The sequence below is a fragment of the Macaca nemestrina genome, chromosome 12, assembly GCF_043159975.1.
Source record: "Macaca nemestrina isolate mMacNem1 chromosome 12, mMacNem.hap1, whole genome shotgun sequence".
Taxonomy (NCBI): Eukaryota; Metazoa; Chordata; class Mammalia; order Primates; family Cercopithecidae; genus Macaca; species Macaca nemestrina.
Window position 1 is genome coordinate 2,305,203 of NC_092136.1, and position 20,981 is coordinate 2,326,183.

At 63.8% G+C, this 20,981-nt stretch overlaps 1 protein-coding gene across 1 annotated transcript; it reads left to right on the plus strand.

Moving 5' to 3' along the window:
* Positions 1 to 171: 171 nt before the first annotated feature.
* On the plus strand, positions 172 to 20,711 carry CD81 (CD81 molecule). Its single transcript, NM_001305901.1, is given in 8 exon segments — positions 172 to 237; positions 13,797 to 13,911; positions 17,619 to 17,716; positions 18,505 to 18,579; positions 19,257 to 19,361; positions 19,712 to 19,813; positions 20,473 to 20,559; positions 20,649 to 20,711. Coding segments are annotated over 8 exon segments (711 nt in total).
* The last annotated feature ends 270 nt before the right edge of the window (positions 20,712 to 20,981 follow it).

Sequence of the window (20,981 nt, forward strand, 5' to 3'; positions counted from 1 at the left end):
GCCCCGCGCCCCCCGCGCCCCTGCGCCCCCGCGCCCCCGCGCCCCGTTCTTCGCACCGAGGCCCCTAGGCCCGCCAGGCCCCCTTGCCGGCTGCCCGCCAGGCCCCGCGCCGGCCCGCCCGCCTCCCAGGACCGGCCCGCGCCCCGCAGGCCGCCCGCCGCCCGCGTCGCCATGGGAGTGGAGGGGTGTACCAAGTGCATCAAGTACCTGCTCTTCGTCTTCAATTTCGTCTTCTGGGTAAGGGCTGGGCCGGGGGCCAGGGCGGGAGGGGACGGGCACACACCCCACCTCGGGCAGGTCCCGCGGCCGCGTGCTAGGCCCCGCGGGCGCAGCGCGGGCCGCGAAGTTGTGGGGCCACCTGTGGGCTCCAGGAGCGGGGTGGGGGGTCGCCCGGGGCCGCCGCGTCCCCCAACTTTGGGGCTGAGGGCTGCGAGCCGAGTTTCGGGGCCTCTGTGCGCGGGGGCCCAGCTCTGCGGCCGGGCCGGGGATTCTGGGGGCCGCCGGGCAGTTCCCGCTAAGTGATAGTGATGGGTGCGGTGGGCGCGGGCCGGGACCCGAGTACCCGGCCGCCCCTCAGCTGAGGAGGGGCCTGCGCGGGTCCCTGGCCGCGGATTCCGGACTGCTGCTTCGCGGGGACGAAGGGGGGGCTCGCGGGCGGGACTCCTGGCGCCCCGCCCCCATGAGCTCATCAAGGGCCGCCGCCCCTGGATGGTGGGGCGGGGGCGCACACTTTGCCCGAGGTTGGGGGCGATCCGCCTCACTCTCTCCCCAGCCCAGCTAACTCGCCAGTCTGCTGTCACCACCCGGGACCTTCCCGGGGGTCGCGCCTAAAAGGACGTCACCGCTGGGATGGCCCAAAAGCTGGGGTGCGCGCACCCTGGCTGTCCTGTCTGGGGGCCGATCTCCCTCTCCTCACCCAGACACGTTCCAGCCTAGGCCTCCTCCCAGAAGGGCTCTGGAGGCCTTGCAGGAGTGGGGTCCCGCGGTTCTGAGTTGGCACAAGGAAGAGAGTGGCACCAGGGGCCTGGAGTGGATGGCAGGGTCTGGGAGTGGGGCCGCTGCTTTGGAAAGAGGGGCCCCCACGCTGGGCATCTTTGGGTGCCAACGTGGGTGGAGGAGGGTCTCCTGCTGAGAATGGCTTTCTCCTGACCGCAGTCTTTGCTGCTGGGAAGTGACTGATGGGCTTTCGCCTTTTGTTTCCATTTCCTGTCAGTGTTGGAATTGGGGAGGGGGTGGAAATCCCTTCTTGGCCTGGAAGGACTGGAGTGGGTGTCCATGATGGTGGCCTCCCCGCGGCCACGCCCCTGGGCAGACACTGCAAGCCCCTCCCCGTGTCCCCCCAGGCTGTCACCCCCTCCTCGTGGAAGACTCGGCTGATGTCCCAGTGGACCGAGTGTTTCTCAAGTTGAGGCAGGGAGGGCAAACTTTTAAAATGGCCCCTGGAGCCAGCGTGTGGGACCAGAGACATCTGTTTCCCATCTGGACTGTGAGGATCCCAGTGCGGATCTGGGGCAGGGAGATTGTTTGGACGGGGAAGGACAGAGGCTGAACTGAACTCTCAGCTGGGAGAGGAGTGGGGCGGTCACATCCCACCTTCCCCAAGACCGACTGTTCTGCACAGTCTGCTTGGGACACTGGTGGGAGTCACTGTAGCCTTTGGCTCTGCCCTGGCAGTGGGGGCAGCGAGGCCATCTGGGAGGGGCTTGCCCTCCCCAGGCACAGCCCTGGCACCTCGGCCGTTGCTTAGTGGTGGCCTGCTTCAGCCCAGGCATGTGGGAGAGGCACGGGACACAGGATGTCCCTCTGCCGGCCCCTGGAGCCCCATCCCCTGATGAGGAGAGTGTGGGCCTGGGGGCGGGGGCTGAAGGGGAGTCAGGGAAGGGGACTTCTCTGGAGGTGGATTTTTGCTCTCTGGACGATGCGTCACCGCTGGGTCACCGCTGGGTGAGTCCCTCCTGCCTGCCCAGGCTGAGAGGTCTCCCTGGCAGTCCCCCGGGAGTGTCGCCACGGCGGGCCTGGAAGTTTCCCAGGCAGCTGGGGTGGAGACCTGACGCATCCCAGGGATGCTTGTTATTAAGGCTCAAGGAAATGTCTCCAAGGCCTCATCACTCCTCTCCCCAGGGCCCGCTCCCCGCAAAGCATTGAGAACTGAGTCCGTTCACAGTCACTGTGGACCCACCCATCCACTGGGGCTCTGTTGTAGCCAGGAATGCCAGGCTGGGTGAGGTGAGGTTGGTGGGCACCACCCTGGTGGACCCCCCTCCACCGTGGTGTCGCAGGGTGTGTGGCTGAGAGCACAGTGCCATGGGCTTGGGCCTCCCTCAGTGGAGTCCCCACCACACTGCCCTGGTCCTGGGCCTTGGCCTCCCCCGTCTGCAGTGGGGGCCCTCAATGAGCCTGCCTCCTGGCGTTGTTGGTGGATTCACTGACATGCCTGAGTGTTGACAGGGGGCTTGGTACAGGAAGGGCTCAGGGTGTGGGGGTTGGCCAAGGGTCCAAAGGGACCCCTGCCTCAGAGAACCCAGCCCAGGCAGGCAGGATGTGCAGTGGGGAAGGGGCTGCAGGAACCCTGCAGGGCCCAGAGGGACTCAGTGCAGTCCCGTGGGCTCAGGGGAGGCTGGTGGGGAGGAGGTTGACAATGCGTGTCTGGATGGGGCGCTTGTTAAAAGTTCCATTTTAGAGAGGAAAAAGGCCTTGCCTGTGGGAGAAGGCAGCTGGGGTAGCCTGACCTCTTTCACAGAAAGGAGCCCCCCCACACACGCACAGGCACTCACACACACGAATGTGCACACACCCTCACTCCCACCTGCACACACACTCACACTCTTGCTGTCTCACTTCCCGAGCCAAGGTGCGAGGGGGAGGTCCGGGCAGCGTGCACCTGCGCCCTGACCGCTTTGGGGGCCAATGAGAACTGGTCTCCCTGGGTGCGGGGCTGGCCCAAGCGGGGAAGATATTGCAGACACCCTGGCCAAGCAGCGTGGAAATCCTGTCCCTTGGGTGGGTCTGGGAGCCTCCATCAGAGGCGGCTGGCACCTGAGACCCACTGCTGCCAGGAGCAGGGCAAGAAAGCCTGTGTCCCGGGGCAGGGGCAGGGGACTGGCCCATGGGAGCCTTGCCTTCCTCTTCTGTGAAATGGATATAAGAGTCTTCTCCTCGGGGGCTGGCCAGGGAGCCCAGGAGAGGTGTCACCGGTCCCCGCAGGGAGAAGAGCTGTGTCTCCTGCCTGGGACTGGCTGCTCCCCCAACCGAATGCAGCTGGTGGCCACCTCCCAGTGGCAGGGCAGCCAAACCCGGCCAGGAAAGAGACTGATTAGAAGCCTCACTAACGGGTATTTCTCGCTTCCAGACAGCGCATGACTGTCACTTGGCAGGTCTGTTGCCGTCCTTCCGGGAGAGGGGCTGCAACCCTGGCAGGCACTGTGGGGGAGGGGGGCTAGGACATCCTGTGCCTGGTTTCACCAAGTGGGCGTGTGGACTTTCCCTGGCTCTCCCAGGCTGTCTGACTGCACAGCTTTGGGGAAACGGTCACTGGGGCAAGCAGGCTGAGAAGAGGAAGTCTGTGGTTTGTCCCTGCTACAGACTGGCCCCAGTGAGGCTGTCCAGAAGTGCAGGGCACAGAGCGAAAGCAAGGAGGTGTGGGCCTACTTTCCTGGTCGCCCCTCTGGCTGGCTGTGTCTCTACCGCGTGCTGACAAGTCACCCACCCTCCCTGAGTGCACCAGGGTGTGTGCCCGAAAGCCCTCCATTCTTTCCTGGGTTTGAGGGTCCTTCTCCTACACCCGCCCCAGCACCCAGTTCAGCTCAACTTTCAGAAATCTGGTTCACCCCCAATCCCTATCTCATAACTGCTTCCAAGCCCAGACAGGGAGACAGACCCCAAACGATCCCCTATTTCTATACCTGAAATCCCACCACGGGAAGAGCTTTGCTCATAGAGTCAATAAGGCTTAGAGTCCAGGCACCTGTGCGAGGGAGCAGGTGGTCACCCTCGTGCCGGCTGTGGATTGGAGAGGACCCTGGGGATGGGGTGGGGCTGGGAGGAGCCAGGTACCCTGCCCCTTGCTTGGGCCCCACCTCCCTGTGATCCTGGCTGGGCGCACCGTGGGTGCTGGGTGGTCTTCCACCCCTGCAGGTGTCTGACTTGTTCCCAGCACCCCTTTGGGCAAGAAGAACCAGGCTTACCCAGAAATGGGCTTCAGTGATCTCCACTTCCGAGTCGTCCCCACCTGCCTGGTAGGATGCAGTGGCACCTGGTATGCTGGGCAGCCTTCCAGGAACCTCTGGACTTACTCAGTGTCCCCCAGCCCTGCACACACATTCTTTGTGTTTCTGGGCCCAAACTAAGCCCCCCAACCTGGGCTGCAGAGCAGGTGCTGAATCATGAGAGACCCTTGAGGGTCCTCCAGGTAGGCCCCCAGTGCTGGAGGAGTCCCCTCAGGCAGGCGCCATGCCCAAGGGCATGGAAGGTCAGCTGGATCTCGCTTTCGGGGCTGTAGGCATCCTGTGCTAGCCACCAATGCCATGGCCTTAGGATGGCCAGAAGGCAGCTGCCCCCCACTCCCCACACGAGGTGTTTGAGGGCTGCGGGCTCAAGGAGGTGCGGTAGGGCTGGGGGGCCAGGGGCGCAGAGCTCGTAAGTGCCTCTCTCCCGGATGCGAGTGCCCCAGCAGGGGAGCTTCGAGAGTCCAGGTGTGAGATGCCAAATGCCAGGGGCCTGAGAAGAGGTTGCGTCCAGCTTGGCCAGAGGCTGGTGGCTCACGCCCGCACCCCGCCTTGCCCTTCTGTCTGGAGCTGTGCCCTTCCACTACGTTTGGAAAGTGATTGCTTCCCTCTTCCTCAGCCCCTTGGGCTCCCAGTTATGGAAGTGGTGCGATTCGGAGAAGGTAAAGGATGGGAGGGAGAGGGCTGAGTGATGGGGACCCCGCAGGGCGCCCTGTGCTGTGTTACATGGAGCTCCAGGATCAGGGCAGGCGGGCAGCCTGGGGTCCTCACTTCTGTTCTCAGCCAGACCAGGCCCCTCACAGCCTGCCAGGAGCATGATATCCAGTGCGGTGTAGAACTAACCTCAAAGCTCAACCCCAGGTAACAGCGTAGGTAAAACACATGACAGGGCATGAGGCTCACCCCAGGACAGGTGAAGGATCCAGGCTGATGGGGGCCCAGAACAGTCCTGATCCTGGAGCTCCTTTCTGAGTGGGACCCCAGGGGTTTCCGAGGGGCCACGGTTTGGGAAGCACAGACTCCAGCCCCCACCCCATCCTGGGCCCCTGGGAGCTCACCCTCTCACACAGTAGATGGGGCAGCCGCAGGCCACTCCTCCACCCCCTGGGACTCGGCCTGACCTTGGGGCTGCATGGAACAGTCTTTCCTTCTGTCCCCGAGAAGATGAAGGCAGCTCAAAGGAAATAGTCCCCACTCTGCGCTGGGCAGGCTCCGAGCCTGGAGCCACCCACACCGCCCCAGGCTTGCCTGGTGATTATCAGGCCCACTGGGCAGTAAGGAAGCCACGGTTCCAGAGTGGTGGCTTGTGAGGAGCCCCAGCTGAGTGGGGTGCCTCTGGGGTGGGTGGCCACACCCAGGCGGGAGCAGGTACTGGCTCTTGACCAGGCTGTGTTGGGCAGCATCTCAGGTGCAGCTGGAGCCCCTGAGCTGCCCTGGGCCCCTCTACCTGCTCTCTGGTCCTCTGCCTGAGGCCACCCATCTCCCGCCTCCCGTCACCCTCCCTCGGGAGCAGTGGCCCACCCAGACCTTTTTCTTTGAAGCACATGGCCCTGGGGTTGCCAGCCACCCCACAGCCCCTTGCCTGGCTCTTCCCCAGTGGGTCACTGGGACTGTGTTGACACACCCTTCCTACAGGGGCCAATGAGGTGGAGGAGCTTCCCAGAGCAGGGATAGGCTTAGAGTGGAGCAAGGGACTTCCTGGCTTCCCTGCCTTGGGAACAGCTGGCCCTGGAAGGGGCTTGGTCCTCGGGGCACCGGTGCCCACCACCCCCAATGCCTGGGAGACACCAGCATCCTCTGAGCCTGTGCCCATCCTCCTGGTCCTGAGGGAAATGACTCCTCACATCCCCCCAGCAGGCGGGGCCCGAAGGCCAGCATCCTCGCCTGACACCTATTTTTAGATGCTGAGACAGGCGGCTTCCTCGGGGCCAGGGGCCAGGGGCCCTGTGAGTGGAGCTTCCGCTTCCTGGCCTAGGAGAGGATTCCTGCTCCTCTTCCCTCCATGCTGCCTTCCCGGCCCTGGAGGCCACAATGGGGTCGGAGGGGCAGCTGCTCACCACCTAGGAGGGCCTGAGAGGGCCCCACATCACCCAGGGAGGAGTCTGGCCCTGTCCCCAACCTCCACACCCAGGCCTGGCACTGCCCCTTCTTGGTGGGCGGAGAGTGAGGGGTTGGCCTGCAGGGACCCAGGCTGGAGGGGCCGTTCACCTCTGGCCCCCAGCGTCCCTTCCTGGAAGCACCTTGGCGAACTGCTCCCCTCCTTCACCCAGTATCTCCAAGGAGACTTCTTCCCTTCCTTCCTACCTCAGGGCCTCACTGTCCTCCTGGAGAGGGTGTCTCAGGCCCCGGCACCTCCCAGTGGCTGAACCAAATGGGCCTTTCCCAGTGTGTTTCCTGCTTGTGCAGTCCCTGGGGTGGGTGAGCAGGCACAGAGCCCGCAGTACGGCCCTGCCTGGTGACCCCTCTCCCCAGGAGCATCAAGGGAGGGCCTGGGCTAGAGACACACAGACGCCTGGCCTCTGTGTAAAGGTGGGTGAGCTGATGTACCATCGTCCTCGTCCCCCACTGGGGTGCCTGGGCAGCACTTGGGGTGACCACTTGGCCCGTCTGGGTGGGAGTAAGGTATGGGTGCAGCGACTAGATCCCTGTCCCTTCCTGCAGCTGTGGGGGTGTGTGTGCTGGCGTGGAGAGCTCCCACCTGAAGTTCTGACTCCCGGCTGTCTGGGGCCTGCGGGGGCAGCGGGCAGCTGGCATGGGTAGGGGAGCTGCCCTCGGCCTGCCTGGGCAGCGCCTGCTGCCTTTTGCTCCCTTTCAGCTGCTTCTTGGAAACAGCGGACAGGCTGGGCAGGAACCCAGTGTGCTTGGCAGCCCCCCCTTTTGAAGTCGATTCTGTTATTTATTAATTCCCAGGAAGGAGAAAGAAACAATCCTTCATAGAGTTACAAACACTGCTTTCAGTAGCCTTGCAAGGAGCCCTCCAGGAACCCCACAGGTTACCTGGGCTCCATCCTGAGGGCCACCCTCCATCCCCAACCCCCAGCAGCGCATCTTGTGGGGTGGGGTGTCTCGGGAGGTGGGGCGCCTCGGGAGGTGGGGCGTCTGGGGAGGTGGGGCATCTCGGGAGGTGGAGTGTCTTCGGAGGTGGAGTGTCTCGGGAGGTGGGGCATCTGGGGAGGTGGAGTGTCTTGGGAGGTGGGACATCTCGGGAGGTGGGGCATCTGGGGAGGTGGAGCGTCTCGGGAGGTGGGGCGTCTCGGGAGGTGGGGCATCTGGGGAGGTGGGGCGCCTCGGGAGGTGGGGCATCTGGGGAGGTGGAGTGTCTTGGGAGGTGGGGCGCCTCGGGAGGTGGGGCATCTGGGGAGGTGGAGTGTCTTGGGAGGTGGGGCGCCTCGGGAGGTGGGGCGCCTCGGGAGATGGGGCATCTGGGGAGGTGGAGCGTCTCGGGAGGTGGGGCGCCTCGGGAGGTGGGGCATCTGGGGAGGTGGAGTGTCTTGGGAGGTGGGGAATCTCTGGGGCCGGGCCACTTGGGAGGCGGGACATCATGAGGGCAGGGCATCTCAGAAGCCGGGCACCTCCAGAGCCTGGAGTATCTTAGGAGGTGGGAGCTGGTGGCAGAGAGGCGTCCCACAGGCAAGCTTTGAGCAGGGAGGTGCCTGTATGGATGTCTCTGTGGGGAGAGGGATGACAGGAGGTCCAGATTCCAGCGCTTATGGCGCCTGTGTTGGAGAGCCGGGTGCTGCTGTGCAGGCTGAGTTGTGTGGGTGTCAGCTTCTGCGCTTTTATTTCCTGGTTTGTAGACAAGGCAGAGAGAGGCTGAGATGGGCCTGAGGTCACCTAGGTGAAAGGCACTCAGCAGCCAGGGCCTTGGGCTGCCCTCTACCTCATCACCATGAAAGCGGGACTCTCTTTTAACTGACATCCGGGCTCCATAGTTACTCCAGTCCTAACTCTGATTGATCCTAAGACTGCACTTCTAAGGACACGGCTTTGGTGTTTCCCACGCTGCTGCTTGCCCCTGGGAAGCGTTGGCTCCGCCTCGGAAGAAGTTAGCACCAAGATGGCAGCCTGGGGCCTTTGGGGCCCAGAAGAAACACTGGCCCCCAGGAGTTCAGTCATCAGGGACTTGGGATGTGGGGGCTTTTCAAACAGCTTTATTTAGACGTGATTGACACCCAGTAAATGCAGATGTTTAAAGGGAACAACTTGGTAACTTTTGACAGATTTATACCCCTGTGAAACCATCACCAACTCCCCAAGCGCCTCTGGGACCCTTGGGATCCCTGCTTCCTGCCCCTCCTCCCCGTCCCAGGGCAACCACAGGCCCTCGCTGTGGGTGCACACAGCATGCATTTCAACAAGTGAACTCAGAAGGCCCTCGTGCACCGTTGCTGTTCTGCGTCTTTGGTTCAGCACAATTACCCAGAGGCGCACCCGTGCTGTGGCGTGCCCGTCGTCTCTGCACCCGTGCTGTGGCGTGCCCGTCGTCTGTTCCTTTTTATTGCCGAGCAGGGTTGCACCCACGCGTGCAAGGCCGCGATGACCCCCAGGTCCACCCGTTCACCGGTCAGTGGGCATGTGGGTTATTTCCGTTTGGGGCATTTACAAGAAACGTTGCTAGAACATTTGTGTACAAGTCTTGTGTGAACCTGAGTTCATCTCTCTTGGATAAATACCTAGGCGTGGAGCAGCTGGGTCATGTGAATGTGGGTTTCACCACTTAAGCAGCAGTTTTACATAACTGCCAAACTGTTATTCAAGGTGGCTGGACCGTTTTACAGCCCCCGTTGCGTGCGCCCCAGTCGCCTCGCCCAGCAGCACGTGCTGTGGTTGGTCGTTTTCATGGCAGCCGATCCTCCGGGTGTGCTCAGGCTGTGGCTGCGGCTTGACCTGGGTTTCCTGGTCCCTAGCGAGGTGGAGCATCTCTTCGTGTGCTTATTTGCTGTGTGCGTATCTTCTATGGGGAAGTGTCTGTTCCTGTCTTTTGCCCATCTTGTAAAGCTTGGGTTGTCGGTTTGCTTGCTTTTGAGTTTGGAAAGCTCTGCATACGTTCAGGGCACAGGTCCTTTACCAGGCCCTGCCCCGTGTCTTTTGGAGAGCAGGTGGCTTCTGCGTTCCTGACTCTGGGGAACTCTAGTCCTGCCACGTGGGGTCTGTTATGGGGCAGGGGCACCTCTGCCTTTCCCACCACGGGGCGTGGGGCTTTGGAGCTGCCATTGCCCTCCCTCGTAGGTGGCCCTAGGGGAGCCCCTCCGCCTCCATTTCCTCATCCAGAAACTGGGGGTGACCATCACCACCACTGTTGTCACCTAGCTCCAGCTCAGGGTCCCTGCTGAAGGCCGGAGAGCTCGGCGCGGCCCCCTGTGGGTCCATGCTAGGGCTGGGAAGACCAAGGCCCAGGTGAGGCCTCTGCCCAGTGCCTGGCACTCCTTCCTGCCCCATTTTTCCACCCAGGGTGGCTCCCGACTGTTTCTGGTAGCCTCGGGGACAATTGAGGTGGGCAGGCTGGCGTCACCCCCATTTCCCACTGTCCTGCCCACCCCCTCCTGGCCCAGCTGTTCTGCCCTATTAAAAGTCACATGGGCCCTCGGGTCCTTCCTGGTGTTGACCCAGGCTCCTCCAGGCCCTGCAGGCCAGGACCAGCCTTCCCTGCAACCCTCAGCAGAGGCCTGGGGCCGGGGCTTGTCTGGGGGCAGCCTCCCCACACGGCCCTGGAGTCTGAAAAGAAGCCCCTTCCCAGAGCCCAGCAAGGAGCTGCAACGCGGCCTGGAGTCCCACCGTTAGCAGGTTTGGGGTTTAGGCTAAGCTTTGCTGTCACTACCTTTCTGTTAGGACGTTGTGCCCATTAGATGGGGTCATCCCCTCAGTGCCCAGGCTAGAGGAGAGGTGGTCCCTGCCCAGCCAGGGAGGGCGTGGGGTGGATCAGCCCCTATGGAGCAGCTTCCGAGCCAGGCACGGTTCCAGGATCAGCTCTGTTTCATAGAGGGGGACACTGAGGCACAGGGAGCCCAGGGACCCTTCCAGCGGCCCCGCAGCTTCTGTGGCTGAGTCAGGGTTTGTCGCCAGGTCTCTGTGGGGATGAGGCTCCCCCATCCACCTGCCCCACTCTGTCCTGGAACAGCTCTCAAAACGGTCTCCGGACCACAGTTTCAAAACAAAATAAGCGATGTTTTCAGAGGCCCTGGAGGAAGCCAGAGTTACCACGGCAACTCTCGGCCTCGCCACCTCCTCCCACCAGGCTGCAGATGGAGCCAGCTCAGGAGGGCAACAGGGTGAGGACAGCCAGGCTCTCTGGGGCCACCCCCCAGCCCCCACCCTTCTTGCCTCTCCTGCACTGTCCACGACCCTGCCTGTGCTCCCACGGGTGTAATGGGCCCAGAAGAACTAGGAGCTGTCTGCTCCTGCAGGATTCTGGAAGTCGGGGGCCCCTGGCCTCCCTGGGGCCTTGTCATGTGAGGGGCACACTTGGGGTCCCAGCTGCCAGATGGCTTCCAGTACTGCCCACAGGTGCCCGTCGGGCCCTCGGTGATTCTAACACACCTTCCCCTCGGCACGGAAGAGCTTCAGTCTGGGGCCTGGGCAGGGGAAGTAGGCTGCCATCCTCTCTAAACCAAAGTATGAAAATTGAGTTGAAACTCCCATAGGAGGGCAGGAGGTACAGCTCCTCAGAAGAAGGTCTGAGAAACCACAGCCCAGGTGGTTGTGTCGGGTGCGTGGAGAAGGTGCTCTGGCAGCCCCGCTACGGGGGACCACCAACAACCCCTTTGGGGTGAGAGCCCCACCAGGCTGGAGTGCAGCAGCATTGTGGTCACAGCTCACTGCAGCCTCCAACACCTGGGCCCACAGTCTGCCCACCTCAGCCTCCCAGGTGGCTGGGACCACAGGCATATGCCACCATGCCCAGCTAATTATTTTTACTTTTTGTAGAGATGGGGTCTTGATATGTTGCCCAGGCTGGTCTTAGACTCCTGGCCTCAAGCAGTCCTCCTACCTCGGCCTCCCAAAGCGCTGGGATTACAGGCGTGAGCTACCACACCTGGATAATTTTTTTCTCGGAGACAGAGCCTCGCTCTGAGACCCAGGCTGGAGTGCAGTGGCACAATCATAGCTCACTGCAGCCTCAATCTCCTGAGCTTAAGCGATCCTCCCATCTCAGCCTCCTAAGGTACTGGGATTACAGGCGCTTGCCACCACGCCCAGCCCCCTCTGGCCTTATTGTTTGCCAGGCCCAGCTTAGGTCCCAGAGGAGGGGAGGCAGGAGTGTGAGGGGAAGGGGGAAGAGGTATAGAGCCCCCAGCTCCTCCACCCACCCGAACCCTCACCGAGGCCCTAGACCGGCCTGCCTGGGGAGTCCTCAGGGCTTTCCTTGGGTGTGGGCCATGGTACTGGGGCCCGAAGCTCACACTCTGCTGGGCACAGTCCCCTGCCCACCCCCACCTTAGGGCCTTGCTTCCCTGGCAGGGCCGTTGGAGCAGGAGTGGGGCTGTCCAGGTGGTGGTCTTGGGTACAGCTCCCAGTTTCTCTTCTTTTTTTTTTTTTAAGCTTTCGGTTTCTCTTCTGCAGTTGACCGGCAGCCCTGCATCTGTGGTGGGGTCGGCGCCTGGTGCTGGTGAGGCAAGGCCTCAGCTGCTGGGACAGGACCTGCCTGGCACCCAGCTGGTGGCAGAGCCAAGCATTCCGACTCAGCTCTGGGAGCAGCTGCCTTCTGGGCTGACATTCTCCGCTGGGGAAGTTGTGCCCTCATCGCCCCGGGTGTCTCCTCACCTGGCTGATTTCATCTTGTGTCCCCCTGCCTCCTCCTCCAGGAAGCCCCCAGGGCCTGGCCCTTTGTGAGAGTGGCATGGAGGAGGAAGGCAGACTCACCCAGGCCAATGGGAGCTGGATGGTGGCCACACTTGTGGGGCCCTGACCCCACAGGCTTCTTTAGAACGCCCTGGCGTGGGTGGTCCCTGCCTGAGTGCTGCGCACGGCTGTCTGCCAGACTGGGTTTTAGGGGATTCTCGTACTGTCCTCCTGGGGCAGCAGGGGGTAAAGCCTGACCCACCCAGACTGTCCAGCAACAAGGGCCTCCTATTGTGGACCAGGGACCCTGGAACTGACTGTGTCCTAGAGATGCACTGTTCCCAGGCTGCTGGAGGGTTGTGGGGCCATGTTTCATGCCTGGGGCGGGAAGAAACCCCAGGAGGGGTCTGAAGGGGACCCAATCCCCATCCCATCTAGCAGGGAGGAGCATCTGCAAGAGGCGACCGACGAGTCCTGGAGTGGAGGAGGGTAGGGGCAGCAGGAGGCCGAGGGGTCCTGGAGTGCAGGAGGGTGGGGGGCAGCAGGAGACCAAGGGGTCCTGGAGTGGAGGAGGGTAGGGGCAGCAGGAGGCCGAGGGGTCCTGGATTGGAGGGTAGGGGCAGCAGGAGGCCGAGGGGTCCTGTAGTGGAGGGTAGGGGCAGCAGGACTCAGGGCCACTGGTCATTTATGGGGATCACATGGCCGCAGTGTGCCCTGCATGGTGCTAGGCACGAGGGACAGAAGAAAGCCTGTGTCCCCTCCCACCACCAGAGGGCTGGGCACTGCCCCTAGGGAGAGAGGAGGAATTGGTGCGTGCGGAGGGGGGCCTAGGGCACGTGCCTGGCCTGGTCGGATGATCAGAGTGGGCTGAGCTGGGCCTGGTTTGGGACCCAGTCTCAAGGGTAGACCCCACCTGGCTAGAGTTGGTTGTGTGCACACAGGACGACCTGGCATTGAGGGCCTCTCCTCTCTGAGCCCCATCCCCGCCGGCCAGACTCCCAGCACAGCCCCCTTCCTGCCCCAGCTGCTGAGCGGCAGTGCTGCGCCGGCTTCTGTGCACCCCTTCCCCCAGCCCATCTTGGAAACCACAGCAGCTTCCTTCCTCCCGTTTCCCTTCCCAGGGCTGATGGCAGCAGGGATGTATCCCACACACCCCGCAGGCCCTGGTGCCTACAGCTTGGCCCGGTAACATCAAATCCTACTCCCTCCTCCTGGCAGCAAAGATGGGGTGCCCCCACCCCAGAGTTTTCAGCACCCCCAGACAGAGGCAGTGCCCCAGCGAGCTCAGAACTCTTGGGGTGGTACCACATCCTTGCAGGAGGGTGTGGTGGTCCCGGGATGCTCAGGTCCTGGTATCACCTCTGGCCAGATGTGGAAAGTGAAACTACAGGGTGTCCAATTAAGCTTGAACTTCAGATAAACACTAGATTATTTTTTTGTATGTCCCATGCAATATTTGGGACACACTTATCCTAAAGAAGTATTCCGTTTTCATCTGAGAGGCAGATTGAACCGGCGTCCCGTATCTTCCTGGCAGTCCTGTGCTGGAGTCGCACTCCACAGGTGCAGGGCAGGGCCAGGCTCCAAGAAGATGGCGGCCAAAGCACCTGCCTCATGCTTCCTGACTCCCGGGGCTCCTCGGGGCATTGCGAAAACCAGGGCAGCAGAGCTGACACCTGGTCCCTGCTCGGGAGCCAGCGGGCGGCTCAGCAAGGCAGGAGGCTGCTCAGGCTGCGCGTGTGGGGCAGGCGCAGTCCTCTTGGTACATGTGACACCGTTCCCGCTCTTTCCCAGCTGGCTGGAGGCGTGATCCTGGGTGTAGCCTTGTGGCTCCGCCATGACCCGCAGACCACCAACCTCCTGTATCTGGAGCTGGGAGACAAGCCTGCGCCCAACACCTTCTACGTAGGTGAGTGCACATGTGGCCGCAGACGCATTCGGGGAGGGCTTCCAGGAGGAGGCAGGGCCTAGCCTTTTGGGTGAGGACATGGAGGGTGAAAGGCAGTTAGGCATGGCATATCTGGGCAGGGAGGCGGCCCTGGAAACGGCTCTGGGCACAAGGGTTGAAATGGAGGTGGGCCTGTGGCCTGCTGGCTCCTTTGGCCTGAGCCAGGGCAGGGGGTGGCAGCCAGGCCTGCGCAGGGACTGTGTCGAGAGCTTGCTTATTTTAAGTGTGGGGTTATTTCAGGGGAGGCTCCCGGGGAAGGGTGGGGCTGGATGCCTGGGCTGCACTGAGCCTGGGAGGGAGGGAGGGAGGGATGGAGCTCAAGGGATGGAATCCAGTGAGGGGTGGAGAGGGGGCAGGGCAGGGGTGGAGAGGGGGCAGGGCAGGGGTGGAGAGGGGGCAGGGCAGGGGTGGAGAGGGGGCAGGGCAGGGGTGGAGAGGGGGCAGGGGAGGGGTGGAGAGGGGGCAGGGGAGGGGTGGAGAGGGGGCAGGGGAGGGGTGGAGAGGGGGCAGGGGAGGGGTGGAGAGGGGGCAGGGGAGGGGTGGAGATGGGGGCAGGGCAGGGGTGGAGAGGGGGCGGGGAGGGGTGGAGACACTCCAGAGGCTGGTGTGACTCAGCTGCCTCTGCAGGCAGCTGCACCTTGCGGCCTTATTAGACTGCGTGTGGGGGACTGAGCTGCCCTCCCCACCCCCAGGAGCAGAAGTGATGGAGGAGGAGGCGGGGAGGGGCAAGGCCCGGAGCAGGAAGAGGACCGTCTCACTGTGCAGAGCAGCACCCCTCCTCCTGGTGCCCCTGGCAGGGCTGGTGCTGGTGGGGCTCTGGGAGCATTTGTTGAGATGCTTCTGTCCTTTAGAGGAGGCCTCTGGGATGGCCCTGTTGCCCTCACAAGCTGAGGGGTGGGTGGGGTGGGCAGCCTGTGTGTCCCCAGTCTTCAGGGCTTCCTTCAGCCGGCAGGTGCCCCAGGCCTGGAGCTGTAGGGCCAGGCCCCCCACCAGTTACGGAGGCTGCTTGGCTTGGTTGCTGAACCGGGGCCCCAGGAGGCCGGAAACGGCCCCACACCTGCACCGTCCCGCCTCTGTGCAGTCACCCCAGGGCCAGGTGAGGGCCCAGGCCACACGGCGTGCCCGCTCCGTCTTCCCCATACCCCGCTCATGGGTCAGATGGCTGGTGCTGGGGTCCAGACGGTGTCAACAGGGACAGTCCTTGTCCTCCCCAGAGACAGAAGCCTGTGGCCCACAGAGGGTTTCTGGGCCCAGCCGATTCTGGGGAGGGTCCCGTGACCCTGCCCATAGGTTCCTGGCCTCTCTCGGGGCGTGGTGCCCTCACAGGTGTGTGTCAGGAGAATGGGAAAGGCTGCTTGTCCCGGGGGCTCGTGTGGAGACACCCCCCGCACGCAGCTGGGGCGCTCCTGCCCGCGTCCTCAGAAGCACTTGGCTTAGCTTTGCCCGTGTGCCTGGGCTGTGGGCAGCAAAGCCTGGCCAGCATCCTCCTATCTCCGAGGGTGCATCTCTCCTGGGGGGCCCCTCCCGGGCCTCTTCCTCCCCGCTCCCCAGATCATTAGGGCTATTTGGGGTCCAGAAGGTCCTCCCAGCCATCCTGGGCCTTGTCCTCCAGGGCCACCAGTCCAGCCAGTGACAACCACAGCATCCCTGGCCTAGAACGAGGCTGCCCCCAGCACATTCCTCGTACTCCTGTCCAGGGACAGGAGGGGCTGCCCCCTTCTCCAGGACCTGGGGCCGCTGGGTGTGAGGCAGCTGTTCCTGGAAGGCGTCACTCTCCAGGCACCCAGCGGCCGAGCCTTGTGGCTGGAGCAGCTCCTGCTGCTGGACCGGCGTCCCGCCCCGTGTGGCCGGAGAGGAGCTGAAGGGTCACTAAGCTTCGGGCTGGGGCAAGGACAGGGGACACCCCAGAGAGGTATGCCAGGCCTCCTTCCTGCGCCCCACTCTCGGCAGAAGCAGAGGTCACAGGCTGTGCTGAGGCCCCATGGGGCAGTGGTGCTGCCTTCACAGTGCCAGGGCAAGGCTGATGTTGGAAGCCAGGGTCTGACCCGCATGGTGTCACCGTGGTCACATCAGAGCTCCAGCCCCAGAGCCGCCCACCCTCGGTCCTTGGCTGTGGTTTCCCTGGGCTGGAGGAGCCTGCTGTGGTGTTGGCCACACGACCACAGGACCCGTCACCTCTGACATGAGCTCTGCCTGGGTCCCCACTGGACGGAGACCGCTTGGATCTTCTCTGGCCGTCAAGTCCTTGCCCATCCCAGAACTGGCCTTCTGGAGCCTCTCGCTGTCCCCGATGCGGGCTGGGCCCTGCCGAGGGCATTTTTTCCCAGCGCTGGGAACAGGGCGGGTTTGCTGGGCTCACTCCCCTCAGAGACGCTGCGGGTGCGGTGGGTTAGGCCTGAGGGCTTTGGAGAGGAGCCTGGGGTGGGGCTCGGGCCTGGCAGGGGGTCCGGCAGCCCTGGGCCTCCCACCTCCTGTCAGGACCAAAAAAGGCAATGCGCCCCTCCTGACCTGCACCCCTGAGTGAACCCAACCTTGCAACCCAGGAGTGTCAGGGCCTGAGGGGAGGGAGACCTGGCTCCTGGGCGCTGTGCCCATAAGGAGGTGGCCACCTGCAAGGCATTGCTGGCAGTGGCTTCATCTGATCAGGCAGGACGCTGGGTGGCCAAGCCCTAGACCTGGGTGTGTTCTCTGCCTGGCGGTGGGTCCTGCCCCAGGCACCTTCTCCCCTGGACTGGCTGGGCAGGGACAATGGGCCTGGCTGTGAGGAGGGGGCCTGGGCTGCCTTCTGCATTGCCGCAGCGACAGGGGACAGTCCCGCCTGCTGAGGGATAGGGGAATGGGCAGGCACTGAGAGACACTAACAGCTGTCCCGAGGGTACAGGGCCCTGTCTGGGTGGCCAGGCCCGTGTCTCGGGCCCACAGTGTGCCCCCCACCCTTGGACGGCGCCTTCTCCCTCCCCAGGTGTGTGCTGCCCAGCCAGGGGCCGTGGGGGAGTTCGGGAGGGCTGGCCGACATGTCCTGGTCCAGCTGTCCCAGGTGGGGTGCTGGGCTTCAGCCCTCAGCCCAGGGCCTAGGAAGCCAACTTCATCCGCCCACACAGCAGCCAGGTTCAAACGCAGGTCCCATAACCGAAGTGCTGCTGTGCAGCCAAGATCGGGGGCAGGAGCCAGCAGGGCCCCCCGCCCTCTTCTCGCACCACACTGGGGAGGCAGCACTGGTTCCGGTTCCGGTTCCTGGGCTGCCCCCTCAACCCCAGCCTACAGCGGGGCCCACCCTGTGCCTTCTGATGCCACTCCCACCCCACGCCCAGTCCCAGAGGCTTTGGGAGTGGGTGCAGGTGGTGGGTGGCGGGTGGCAGGCTGTGGGCCACACCGTAGGTGTCATCCCTGCGAAGCACCTGTCACCAGCACTCAGAGCACTCACAAGGTGCACAGTCCCCACGTGGCCGCCTCAGTCTCCGTCCTGTGTCATGGGAGAGGTAGCTGAGGCACAGAGAACTCACCAGGCCGGGCTGGGATGTGGGGTCCCTCGCCGCTCATCCCTGGCCATCAGCAACCCCACATCTTCCCAGCTGGGCGGCCCGTGGTGGGGTCGGCACCCAGGACCCTCCGGGGTCTTGGGCTGTGACGAGTGTGCAGGCACCCACCGGTGTCTCTCTCCCCACAAGGCATCTACATCCTCATCGCTGTGGGCGCTGTGATGATGTTCGTCGGCTTCCTGGGCTGCTACGGGGCCATCCAGGAATCCCAGTGCTTGCTGGGGACGGTAAGGCAGGGAGGACTGGGGATTCATGTCCCGGGCTGCAGACGCCGGGGCCCGGGAGGGGCTGGGGGCTGCGTCTAGCCCTGAGGAGGGGCCAGAGCTGGTGCTCAGGGCGGAACCTAGAGTTCTGGGGGAGGTGGCTCCTGTGCCCTGGTTTTCCTGTTTGGTTTTTAAATTAAATCCCATCATGCTTGATCTCCATCGTGGCCAGTTCCTACGTGACCGCTTTTCTTTGTCAAAAAATAGCCACAAATATAACAGGGAGCAAGCCTTAGCTCTGAGGCGAGCCTCAGCGTCCCGGGCACACCGCCCCCAGTGGGAAGCCCAGGCCTGGCTGTGCCATCCAGGGCCTGGCCAGTCCAGGAAGAGGGAGCCTGTGCCCGTTGTCTCCAGTGGGGGAAACTGAGGCACATCCCATGGCTCCCCCTTCCTGTGGGGAGCAGGAGCAAGGGCAGTCAGGGGTAATGCTGCTGCACACGCCTCCCTGGGGGCTGCAGACATCCTGGACTCACCAGCCTGTGACCCCAAACCTCACGCCCCGCCCCATCCACCCCGTCCTGCGGAGCCTGGTGCTGCGTGGGGACATCGTGGGCTTTGACGGCTCCTTCCTGGACTGAGTCTTAGTCTCTGTGCCCCAGGGCTCCACACAAGCTGCTCACTCCTCGTCAGGTCGTGGGCTGGTGACTCCCACTAGCCCCTCACACACACACCGGCTGGCACCTGGGTGTGTGTCCCAGGTCCCTTCCCACAGCCTGCTCTCTTTCCTCCCTCTGGCCACTGCCTGGCTCCAGTTCTTCACCTGTCTGGTCATCCTGTTTGCCTGTGAGGTGGCGGCTGGCATCTGGGGCTTTGTCAACAAGGACCAGGTGAGCCTGGGTGTGTGGGTGTGCCCCTCACCCGCCACACCTCCCCTGTCGCGGGTGGGGCGGGTGGGGGGGCACCCTCTTCCCCTGTCGCGGGTGGGGCGGGTGGGGGGGCACCCTCCTCCCCTGTCGCGGGTGGGGCGGGTGAGGGGGGCACCCTCCTCCCCTGTCGCGGGTGGGGCGGGTGGGGGGGCACCCTCCTCCCCTGTCGCGGGTGGGGCGGGTGAGGGGGGCACCCTCCTCCCCTGTCGCGGGTGGGGTGGGTGAGGGGGGCACCCTCCTCTCCTGTCGCGGGTGGGGTGGGTGAGGGGGGCACCCTCCTCTCCTGTCGCGGGTGGGGTGGGTGAGGGTGGCACCCTCCTCCTGTCGTGGGTGGGGGTTGGGCTGACCCATGGTTTGTGGGAGCTCTTTGGGCTCCTCCTGGGTCCCCCGTGCTAGGAGGATCTCCAGGGGCTTTATGGAGGAGGCAGCATTGGGGCTGAGCACAAGGCCAAGCTCCCGTGTCCCAACACCCCCTGGGCAGCTGAGAGTGCAGAGTCCTTGTTCTCTGGGGTCTGGCCTCGAAGCCACCCTGCCCAGGGAGAGCCTGGGAAAAGTGCGTCCGCCTGGGGCGGGGCGGGGTGGGGTGGGGGCAAGGTGGGGGAGGCCCCCCCGTGCATGTGACCGCATCGCTCCCCCAGATCGCCAAGGATGTGAAGCAGTTCTATGACCAGGCCCTACAGCAGGCCGTGGTGGATGACGACGCCAACAACGCCAAGGCCGTGGTCAAGACCTTCCATGAGACGGTGCGGCCCGCGGGGGCGAGGGCGGGGAGCAGGGCTGCGGGAACCCGGCTGGGGAGTGTCTCATCCTGAACAAATCCTGCCTCCGCCCAGACCTCAGGAGCAGGAGGGGTGCCCTTGGGACCTCCAGGACCCCTGGGCTCAACCGGTCCTCGGGTGGGAACCTAGTGGGCCAGGCTGGCCCAGGGTGTGGAAAGCTCTGAGCAGCGCAGCTGAGGAGGAAGAAGGCCGGCCCCTGGATGCGTTCTGCAGTGGGGAGCGCTGCGTACCCCTGGCCGCCTCCCCGTGGGTTCCCCAGAGCCGCCATCCCCCGGGCACGTCCAGGGCTGACCTCGAACCCCCGCTCTGTGCAGCTCGACTGCTGTGGCTCCAGCACGCTGGCCGCTCTGACCACCTCAGTGCTCAAGAACAATCTGTGTCCCTCGGGCAGCAACATCATCAGCAACCTCCTCAAGGTGTGCGAGGCCGCCGGGGCCGCGCCTGATCCCCTCGCGCCGCCCAGCCCCTGGGTGGAGTCGGCAGGTCACACGGCAGCCCCACGGGGAGCGACCACGCTGGGTGGCGTGGCCCCTGCCAGGGCTGCCCTGCTGGGAGGGTAGGGGTGGGACTGCATCTGGCCCACGAGGAAGGCAGGCGCCCTGCGCTGCGCATGCCGGGTGAAGAAGGTGGAGGCTCTGGGGGGGCGGAACTCACCTGCACCCCCAGCTCCGCGTGTGCACTTGTGGGTGTGGATACCCCTGACAGCCTGTAGCTGGCAGGGCCTGCAGGCCGTACAGTGCCCTGTGGAAGTTGCCTGCTGAGGCCTCAGTGAAAGTCGTCAGTGGGTGCACATCAGTGATGCTGTAGGGGTCTAGTGACACCAATGATCGTGATCTCAGGGGAAAAGGGCACAGTGTGTCCCAGGTATTTCGCGTTTATGTTAAAAAGGGTGGAAAATAGAAAGCTGGCAGAGGCCGGGCCGCTGCACCCACCTGGTCCGAGGTGGGTGGCGGGTGGGGGCTGTTTCCGGGATTCCCCTCTGCACTTTCTGTGGTGACCGCGGATTACTGAGTGACAACAGGGAGCCGGGAGCTGAGGCCCGGTCCCTGACCACACGCGCCTGGCCACCCTGCAGAAGGACTGCCACCAGAAGATCGATGAGCTCTTCTCCGGGAAGCTGTACCTCATCGGCATTGCTGCCATCGTGGTCGCCGTGATCATGGTGAGAGGGTGGGGGCGGAGGGCCTGTTCTCTGGGCTGCCCCTTCCTCAGGGCCCTATGCTGACCGAGCGCCCCACCACCCTCCCGCAGATCTTCGAGATGATCCTGAGCATGGTGCTGTGCTGTGGCATCCGGAACAGCTCCGTGTACTGAGGCCCCGCAGCTCTGGCCGCAGGGACCTCTGCAGTGCCCCCGAAGTGACCCGGACACTTCTGAGGGGGCCATCACCGCCTGTGTATATAACGTTTCCGGTATTACTCTGCTATACGTAGCCTTTTTACTTTTGAGGTTTTGTTTTTGTTCTGAACTTTCCTGTTACCTTTTCAGGGCTGACGTCACATGTAGGTGGCGTGTGTGAGTGGAGACGGGCCTGGGCCTTGGGGACTGGAGGGCAGGGGTCCTTCTGCCCCTGGGGTCCCAGGG